Source organism: Xiphophorus couchianus, chromosome 11 (genome assembly GCF_001444195.1).
Source record: "Xiphophorus couchianus chromosome 11, X_couchianus-1.0, whole genome shotgun sequence".
Lineage (NCBI taxonomy): Eukaryota > Metazoa > Chordata > Actinopteri > Cyprinodontiformes > Poeciliidae > Xiphophorus > Xiphophorus couchianus.
In genome coordinates, this window is record NC_040238.1 from 18,433,183 (window position 1) to 18,443,711 (window position 10,529).

The window sequence follows — 10,529 nt, forward strand, 5'->3', positions numbered from 1 at the left end:
CACACATATTTTCTTTGCTCTTCTTCTTTGTGTTGACTTTATTTCCAAATGACGTAAAGATTTGCTCCTTTAGTAATCTTCCAAAAAGAACAGAGCAACATTAAATTAAATACAAGCAGCTGTTCTGGCTCACAAAATGCTTTTTTCTTTTCTAAATACGATCTAATTTGATCCTTTTTTTTTTTTCTTTGAATTGAGGAAACAAATGAGAAATTACAAAATTATTGTTTTTACAGCACAAAGTCTTCATGACTACCATCAGACGCTCTTTACATGTCAGCATGTTTCTCTTCTAAAGGCCCAGGGAACATTTTAAAGTCTAAAACACATACTATTTAAAATAAAAATCTAGTGGGTTCCTATTGGGCCTTACAGCTGGATAATGATCTAAAACATCTGACCATAGAAAAGGATCAGCGTTCTTCCATGGTCATCTTCAGCTTTCATGGCTAAAACCTGAAGAAAATCTACAGATGATCTCTGCAGGTTTCGCAAAGTTGAATCTCTATTAGCGTGTTTGGGGGATGTGCAAAGTACTGAAAGTGTGTCTACTGTTTCAACAGGTTTAACAGGAAGTGAAAAGGAAGAACAACAATGAAACAAAAATATTAATATCCTGATTAGGCCAATAGGTGTATTCTCGCAAAAACCGACGTGGTTTTTTTTTTATGTTAAAACCTAAAAACATAAAGCAAGATGAGGGATTAGAAGAGAAATCTGGTGTTTTTAGGTTTTTGTGACTGAGAAGCTGGACAGGAAGAATGGTATCGACCCAGACCCGGGAATCACACAGAGAAAAGCTGCCCTTGCTCTACTACTGAATCACTTGGTACTTCAGTAAAACATTTAGTCATAAACTTTAGCTTGTTTATTATACATCAGCAATCTGTGGACTGAGGCCTAACCACTAAAATATTTCAGATTCTTTTAAAGCTTTTTTTTATTATTATTTGCATGATATCAAGCAAAACAAACACCTGCAGGTTTCTGCTTCTTCTAACTGAGCCAGACTGATAACATTCAGCGCACAGTGCATTCCTCTGAAGCCAAATGTGTTTTCTCCATTTCTTGCCGAACCGAGAGTTTGGTTTCAGCTGGAGCTGCAGAACTGACTGAAATAATCCCATGACTCTGCGTAATGTTTCAGATGAAACAGTAAGCAGCTGAAATACTTGGAACATGTGACATTCGTGCCTCTTTTTCATAAAGTATTACCATACTGTTTCTTTTTGACCCCATTAAGTTTATTTCTTGAAAGAGAAATGTCATCAATTAGTTTTATTGTACATTTTTATTTCTAATATTCATTAAAAACAGCTTTATTGTCCAACATAAAATAAAAAATATGTCACAAAAACCCAAATCCAAAAACTAACTGTGATAGGATTGAGGAAAAAAAGGTGGAAAAAAACGTAGCTATCTTCAACAGACCGTCTATTATGCAACGATGAACAAGTGGGAGAAAGTGTTCAGGACATTTGAAAAGTACAGAACACAATAATTAGCAACCAGTAAAAGGTTTTTTTTAAATGTAAATTTAAATAATTTCCTTCAGCATGACCCACAGAAAGGTCAGTTTAGTAAATCTATGATTTTACCAAAATTATGTTGTCTGAGAAACATGTGTGTGCTGGCTCTATCTTAAAAAAAAAACAAAGAAAAACCTTTGTAGAAAATATTAACTGAATATGATAACATGTACTTACTGGACCTACAGAATTATTGCTGCCATCCAAAACACACTGGAGTTCACTGACAACTGAACTTTGTTTCATTTCAAGCATAAAACGCAGAAAACATACTCTTTCTACTTAAATTAACACAACCAGCTTACTTTTATGTTGTGAATGTTTTAGTGAAATCCTGAAAGCATTTACACCAACACATTTCAGAGTTAGAACCTTTGTTGTGTTTCTGTATACTAGTGAAAACATAAATATTGCATCTGGGCAGCTGGAGTCAGAGGGAACAATGGTCATCTTTTATTCAGAAGGCCGGGATTGTTTGCCCAAATATGGTACAAATATGTCATAATATTTTAATTACAAAAGTTCGTTAAATAAGAAATATACAGTTCCTTTCACAAGTGTTCAAGTTTTTCATCATTTGTGGCGTTAAGACTACAAACTCTACGTTTTAAGGTTTTATGTGATAAGAAAATGCAAGTTGTGCTCGTATATAAAGAAAGTTAAAGAGAAACACATTCTCCCAACCAAGCAGTTGAGCCTGAAAACTTGTTTCGTTTTCAGGTGTTGGACTGAAAACAACGTGAGTTTTCAGAAGAGGGAGACTTTATTAGTTTTTATCCCTGCTTTAAAGTCCAAATATTACATGCTAATTATTAAGTAGCTGAGTTCTGAAATGAATTAGTTCTCCATCCATCCATCCATTTTCTAACACCCTTGCTGGTGCCTATCTCCAGCTAACGTTCCGGGCGAGAGGCGGGGTCTGAATTAGTTGTGCTGAATTTTATTTAGAAGTATCAAAGTAAAGGAGGTAGAACATAAATGCATATCACTTTTATTAATTTTTAAACTATGCATCATTTTCTTACATTTTAAAATCATGCACTATTTTTCTATTGGTTTATCACATAAACAATATGTAACTTGACACATGTGGAAAAAGCTCAAGGTCTATTAATACTCTTTCAAAACTATCAATAAAATCTTAAAATGGCTTACGTTTAAATACAGATTCTGAACATCATATTACATTTTTGTTTCCGTAAGTTACAGACTTTAGCTAACTTGGAAGAAGGTTTGGACGATTCCGAGTGTTTAAAAATAGACAGTACTTTCGAATAATTCAGGTCAAGTCTTTAAGAAAATCTTAATTTAAGTCAGTGCTTATCCTCTTCTACCCACTACATGATTCAAATCGCCAAAAGCCTTTTCCTCAGGTGAGCCACAGGAACCCTGAAAAGGACCATGCAGAACCACGGCGGTGTGTCCAGCGCCGTCTGTGCTGGGACGCCGCACGCGCTTACGGCAAACAGAAAACATCTGTGACGCCGACACTTACAAGCCTCACCGTGACTGGGATCCCCAGTGCCATCGGAGCAGCAGATGAAGCATATGCGCTGAGAGAATAATGACTCCCTCACCGCCTAACAGCATCGTAGACAAACAGGTTTTGCTACATGATTCATCCTTTGCATGAGGAATGAGTTTGGAAAATGTGAGGAGAAAAAAAAACACACACACACAAACAGAGAGAGAGTGCGAAGAAGCAGGCAGTCGACTGATGAGCACATCTGAAATCTACAAGCTCCCACATCTAATAAACCACTCTTCGTACTATCCTTAGGTGTTGTCTCTCTGCCAGGTAAGGGATTATTTTTGCGATCAGACAGGGTAATGAAATCCAGAGCATTTTGTAGCTGCTGCTGTCAACCTAAGGTCACAGACATGTTCTGCAATTTCCTTACAGCTGGATTTTTTTTAGAGCAAGATAAACCAAGCTGAGAGAGTACTTGAGAATTTACCCAATTTGTGATAAAAAAAGAAAAAAAAAACCCTGCTGTCCAGAATTACAGACCACTGTTCTCCTTTGCTTTTTGAAAATGAAATCTGAAATGAAGGTGAGGATGTCATTTCTTACAAGTAAAATGAGAGAAGATCTCACTTTATATGGGCAATGAAGTGGAAAAATGTTTAAGTGACGTCAAAAATATGCCTTGAGCTTCATAAAGGATTCATCATTACAAAGCCACTACCTCCCATTAGGATGTAAACACATCCTAATGTGTTTTTCTTTTCTTAGTGTGAGCACAGAAAGCTTCGAGGTAATTTATCTTAAAATGAATCTCTACATTTAGTCTCTTCTCTAATGTGTTTTTCCTTAATGTGTCCCCAAAGCCTGCACATCTGCTGAGCCCCATTCGGTTCCCCAGACGGATTCACGACGAGTCTGCAGCACCGTCTCAGCCTCTGCTCACAGCTGAGGGAGTGAAACCCCGCCTTGAACCAAAAACTACATCTATAAAAAACTATATATACCCTATATCTGATGTTAGAACAATGGACCTGCATGTTGTTCATGTCAGAATTGCAATTGTTTCCAAGTTCAATAAGTTCATTACACTCATTTCTACAGAATAAATGTAAAAGTTCACCACAGATTTAAGGTTTACAGCTCTGGAGAAAATGAAGAGACCCCTTTGAAAACCTCCTGGTTATTCCACCAAGTATTGATTTCTGAACTCTTCCTGAGTTAAAACATTAGTATTGTTGTTTATAAATGATTATGAACTTGTTTTCTTTGCATTATTTGAGGTCTGAAAGCACCGCACCTTTTTCCTTATTTTCACCATTTCTCATTTTCTGCAAATAAAAGCTAAATTTTTGCCTGGAATTTCAGAGACATTTTGTCAGTAGTTCATAGAATAAAAGAACAATGTTCATTTTACTCAAATTGATCATATTAAGCTTCCCAAACTGAATGTTGTTATAAATATTTTAGATATGTCTTATGGAAATAATTGGGGAATGGGTGGATTTTTTGTGAATAATTTATTATATCCCACAAAAAACATCCATAAGTAGGTGAATCCATCAATACTGAACCGCTGTAAAGTCATTTGTGTAAATCTCTATTATTTAGAGATAATAGTTCTGAGCAGCTTTACCTGCTCATTCACCAAAACACGTCTTTAAAATGTATTTATTTTTTACTAAAAAATAAAGAAGATAAATAAAGTATAGAGTCTGATGCTTCATGATAATCAGCAGCTGTGACATCTCGCTGGTTTTCAAATGAATTTCTATCGTCAGCAAAACAGCAAAAAAAAAAAAACAATGGACACAATATGAACCAATTGCTCACAAGTTAATTTTATTTTCTACTAAAATACACATTCCATGCAGGTTTTTAATCACTTTTCACAACAGCCAACAGAAACACAACGAAACGACCTCGAGGCATTTTTCCTCACAACAATAGGCAAATGAGATGTTAAGGTTGGTGCAGTATTTTGTTTTGTGCAAATTCTGAGTGGCTTCTACGAACAGTGAGTCTCCGTCTGCTGTTACGAGTTTTTACTGCAGAGAACCGAGCTTATTGAATCACAGTCCCGCACATATTTACATATTCAGCCTGGGAAAAAAAAGGCCTGTTCACAAAATCATGTTTAATGTGCAAGGAATTAATAAAGTACTCCTTTAGAAATAAATATTAAAGCTCAATGAATTTATTTTTATCTAATGTGATCAGCTGAAATTAGCATATTAGAAACATTAATGTGTTTGGTTTCAAATAATAAATGTAGAGCCTTTTTGGCAATCACCACAGATGCAAGTATAAGCAGTGTTTACATTTTTGGCAAAAAATTAAAAATGGTGCGTTTGAGATTTTTTTATTTTTGGCAACGTCATAAATAAGCAGCACTTAATTCTTCTATGTCAAATTTAGAGACATAGAAGTTTTTCCCCTGTCAGTCATGACCATACATAATCCGAGTAGAAGGCAGTTCGTCATCGAGAACAACAACTATAACTTTAAAATAATGGTTGGAATTACATTTTAGCCTGAATCACAGTAATAATCACAATAAGCTGGCAAATAAAATTATTTTTTAAGATTTATTCTAATGAAAGAAAATCCAGTTGTTGGGATTTCACCCAGGTTTAACTGAATTGTTGCTGTGAATAATTTTCCAGAATAAAAATGACCCATAATTATAATTACATTTGGTAATCACAGTACTGAGGGCCTCTGAAGTTTATCCAATCTCTTCTTTTAACAATCGCTAGATTACCAATATGACGCCTGCGCTAATAAAAATATGAGTAAAATTCATCACCGATCCCGTTCTGGTTGGTAGATTCTCCCAATTCCTCTAGTCAAGTTACATTTTGGGCCTGTAAAAAAAGTATGCAGAATGTTCAACTGCATCAATCCTGTCGTAATTTATGTTGTGGGAAATTATTCTCCGTTGTCCTTTACTTTCACACCATCCCAATATATCTGATGTGATTTTGAATAAATAAACCATCCTACATGTACAGCTAGAATTAACTTTCAAGACTTCTTGCGCATTTTTTATGAGGCGCACTAATAAATATTGAGAAAGCTTTAAATATCTGATTTCAGGTCAAACTGTAGTAGTAACATTTTCTAACCACTCACAGTTTCTACTAACCCATCGTAAGTGCAACTGTGAGCCATTTTTGACCATGACAGTCTTTAACTCACATGTAAACAGTCTATTATTCCTGTGCAGTGCAGCTGAAACTATAAAATACACTTCATCATTTTGACGTACAAAGACAAAGAATCCATCCATTTCTTTCTTATCAGGTAAATAATTGTAAATTCTTTCCTTTCAGTAGAAGTGCAACACCTGAAAATTGCATTTCAGCAGTTCTTCACCAGCTCCATGTAAAACTTCATGACATAATTTCAAATGCTTAAAGGGCAGATATCATACTTTATGGGAAAAATAATTATCGCATGGTATTGTTATAAAGCAGATGCAAAAATTTAAAAGCTATAAAATTTAACAGCACTGTAGTTGCATGTCTTAAAAACAGAAAATGAGTACAACAGATGGATGATGACGTGTCATCTGTTTGTTCATGCACACAAAAAAACCATTAAAAAACTCATGGTGACTGCAGTTGTTTGTGAGCATAAAGTTTATCAGATAAAAAAAAGTGCATTTTACTATTTACTTGTCCTCTGAGAGCAAAACCTCTACTGATATAGAGAAAAACAGCTCTCTGTAAACTGTCATCCTGCATTTTCAGTGCTTTTTTTCCTCTGTGTCTGAACTAAATGAACATGCGTCTCACGGCAGCGTCAGACTGAGTGTCTATCAGTAGCTTAACTTTCCCTCCCTCTGCCACATGTCTTTAGGGTCAGAGCAACTGCTAACTCTAGCGATTATTCACTACTGTGGAGTATTGAAAACATACTGGGCTCAACACAGAGCGCTTAAATCCATACTTAGCGTGCTGGTTTATTAGGTTTCCTAGCTCTCCCAGATTTTCTGGGATATACATCTTTCCTTTATATGCTGAAATACAATCTGGGAGCCATTTCGTTAATCAATAACTTTCAGGTGTGTTCTCTGCCAAGTGATCAGTGTCTTCCCTGGGGAGGTTTTTTTTCTTCTTTTTTTTTTTTAAATATTTCCGTAAAGAACATAAAAATTATATCTCATGGGCTAAAAGCCGGGACATAATTGGAAAGTAAAAATGGTGAAAAAAGATTATATATGCTCTTTACAGCTTCATTATAAACAATCGTACGAAGGCGTACTTCAATCTCCAAGTGATAATCAATAATAAGACTGATTCTAAGAGTTCAGCTGAATGAGCTGCTTCAATAAAAAATAAAATAAATAAAATAATTTAAAAAAAAACAAACAACTCACATATGTGGTTCAGCATGTTTGGTCTCTCTCATGTTTACCTCCCCTCTCCTATTTTATTGACAGCTTTATGACCCTCCCTGTGACCTTCACAGGACAATGCTGCTGCACAGCTTCCATATAAAACAATACAGCAGAAGGCATATGTGAATTAGAGTATACTAAATGTAAAGGAGAGGACTGTATGGAGGGAAATCTGCGGACTAGTTTGCAAGGCCCCCTATGATCTTCATTAGAAAATAAAGAGGTAGGCTAACTTTGCTGAGAAGAAAAAGTGACACTTCAATAAGATGCTGCAACGGCTTTGAAGTGCTCATCAAACATGCCACACACAATACCAGCTTTAAAAATGACACTTCAAACACAGCATGCGTAAATGAACCACATAACCTATTAAAAATAACCCTGTGCTCTTGCATAATTATAATAAGACTTACTTCACTCAAGGAGACCAGAAAACACATGACTCATGCATTCACTATCTGCAGAATGTAAAACAGTAGTAAACACAGATGAATGTTACAGCACAGCACGTCATGGGGTGTTTTGATTGGATTTCTTCTAGTGGTGGGATAATATAAGGAGATCTCTGTCAATAACGGCCCAAATTCAGACCATCTTCTTCTCTTTCTTATCACCTGTCTGCATGACATCATTGAGGGAAAAGGTCATGAAGGCAATTTGCTCCAGTTCGCTTTCCTTCCCGCACTCCATCAGACAGGAGAACTGGTCCTTGTCCACATTGTAGGCCAGGTCCGAGTAACCGCTCGGCCCCCTGTGGATGATCCTGGGCCGGTCCCACCCGGACGAGTGCAAGGGGGATCGGTTCAAGTACACGCCCATGTCCCGCCGATTGGACTTGTTGGTCGGGTGCATGTACAGGAGCCAGGTTTGAGTGTCTGGTGAGAGGAGCGACGTGCCGCAGGCCTTGCTCTCGGCGTCGTCGTTGGGAACAAATTCGGGCGCGGGGAAGCCGATGACGCTGCCCTGGCAACCCGAGGGTTGCTCGACAAGCTCCCTGGCCATGTGGGGCTTATCGAAGTAGACGCCGCTGTTTTCGCTCAGGGCTTCACATCTGTGGCCCCCTGTGTGCCGGGCGTTGCAGTAAAGGTGGCTCCTTCCCTCGTGGTCGATGATCTCCGCCATTTCACATTCACATGACTTCTTTTGAAGCATCTTCCCGATATGCCACGTCTGTCCAAAGTCCTCACTGTATATTGACAGCGCACGTGGATACACCGTACAAGGAAGTGGATAGGAACAGCATCTGTACGGGATGTAGTAGGCGTACGCAGGAATGATCAACCTGCCGTTCTCCAACTGAACACCGTGGCCAGGCCCGACCGCAAAAGTGGCCCATTTGTGTATGGCTTCCCCGATCACACTCTCTGTAAGGTCCATCGCCTGGCTCCAGGTTTGCCCGTCGTCGCTGCTGCTCACACAGCAAAGACGGGCCTTGTTCTTACCTGTGACAATCTGCTTTATTTCTGTGGTGTTTCCCCATATGCAGATGAAAAACAGGAAGAGCGTCTTGCTGTTTTTCTCATACACAGGGCAGGGATTCATTGTGCGGTGGTTTGGTAGAAATGCAGTCGAAATCTCCTGACTGGACGACCACTGAAAAAGAAGAAAAAACAAATTTTTTATTAGCAGCTTTATGCTTATGAAAGAAACCAAAATTACAAGTCCAGGTTGCCAGAAGTCATTTATGACACATGTGGAAGAAAGTGCTCAGAAATGACCAAAACTTAACTATCTACAATCGACATGCAAACTAGTATTTTGTGGCAGAAATCCAACACCGAACGTTGGCTTAGACACATCGTCCCCACAGTGGCAAAAGATGGTACCAGCATTGTGCTTTAGAGATGCTTTCCTTTAGCAGAGAAACAGCAGAACTATACAGAGTTGATGGGAAGATAAGATGACCTAAATAAATAGGATAAATCATGCCAAGATGAGGCAAAAGACTCATCTGCAGACTCACACTACACTGGGATAATCTTGGTCAAATCTTATTGACATGTTAGAATGACCTAGTCAAAGTCCACACCTCATTCTAGCTGAGATTTTCTAGCAAGATTTGAACGTTTCTTTTCTCCAAACAATCAGACTGAGTCTGAGCTACATAACTTGAAAACCTTTTTATAATTTTCCTGTCGGTCTATCACACTGAATCATTTAAAGTTTGTTTTTGCAACGAAAATTGAGAGACAAGACGTGTTGCGTATGAATACAAAGGTGCAACAACCTGAACAGATCCATCCTCTTGGAGCAATCCTCTTCTCATAACCAGACGTTTGGCGTCGTGGTCATGAAAGGTGGTTCTTTTCTCTGCAAAGGCGAGGAATGTGTGACAGTGCCTCAGGTAGAGCAGAGCTGGAATCCTGTATGTGATCCCGCCTGATTCCCTCTCAAACAAAGTTGTTTTAGGGGGCTCCTCGACGCTCACACTTTTGGATGATTTGTTCCCCATGGCGGATGAGAGTTCCTGCAACAGAAGTATTACACACACGAACACACACCAGTCTTTTAGAATCTTGCAGCAACAACCTTTGACAGAAGCTCAGAGTTCACACTCCAGTGCTTCCTCCTCACGCACAGAGACGCCGCAGCGCGTAAACACCGAGCAGACAACTGAGCCCTTACCTTCACCTGTCGCTCTTGACCTGCCTCTAACCTCGGCTCGGCGTTACAGAGTCCATTTGGCTGCGAAACCAGGAACCTCCTATGTTCGCGACAGTGATGCTGGAGGTTCATGCAGAAACGAAGACGTTAACGAAGCGAGAAGTACATTCACACTCACTTCCGGGATTGCTCCGAACGTGACGTCGAGTTTAAATGGACGCGTGAGATTTTCGGTTTGTGTTTGTCTCATTAACGCAGTGGAGGCGACGTTTAATTGTTGCTAACAATGACAACAACAATTGAAGCCACCTGGTTGGGGGAAAAAAACAGCAACGAGGAAATAAATTTCATATTTACTTATCAAATATTGCCGTATATACTCGCTTTCCGTCACATTGATGTGGCAGGGTAATATCTTAAAGATTCAGCTACTCTTTGACGAGTCCTTCTTCCGCATGTAAACCTCTTTTGCTACCGCCACCTGCTGGATGAGAGGACACACTCTCCCTTTTCAGTCTGTTGCTAG

At 38.6% G+C, this 10,529-nt stretch overlaps 1 protein-coding gene across 1 annotated transcript; it reads right to left on the reverse strand.

Moving 5' to 3' along the window:
- Positions 1–4,813: 4,813 nt before the first annotated feature.
- Positions 4,814–10,290, reverse strand: LOC114152908 (sialidase-3-like). The gene is made up of 3 exons (XM_028031059.1): positions 10,025–10,290; positions 9,627–9,866; positions 4,814–8,992 (listed from the first exon to the last, which is right to left on the reverse strand). Exons 1-3 carry the CDS (start codon positions 10,133–10,135, stop codon positions 7,985–7,987), a joined length of 1,359 nt encoding a protein of 452 aa, XP_027886860.1. The 5' UTR covers positions 10,136–10,290; the 3' UTR covers positions 4,814–7,984.
- Positions 10,291–10,529: the final 239 nt, after the last annotated feature.

Coding starts and splice junctions, on each gene's coding strand:
- LOC114152908 (XM_028031059.1), bottom strand. CDS start 10,135: ATGAACCTCCAGCATCACTGTCGCGAACATAGGAGGTTCCTGGTTTCG. Junction 9,867..10,024: donor GTCAAGAGCGACAGGTGAAG/GTAAGGGCTCAG, acceptor CTTCTGTTGCAG/GAACTCTCATCCGCCATGGG. Junction 8,993..9,626: donor AAGAGGATGGATCTGTTCAG/GTTGTTGCACCT, acceptor CTTCTTTTTCAG/TGGTCGTCCAGTCAGGAGAT.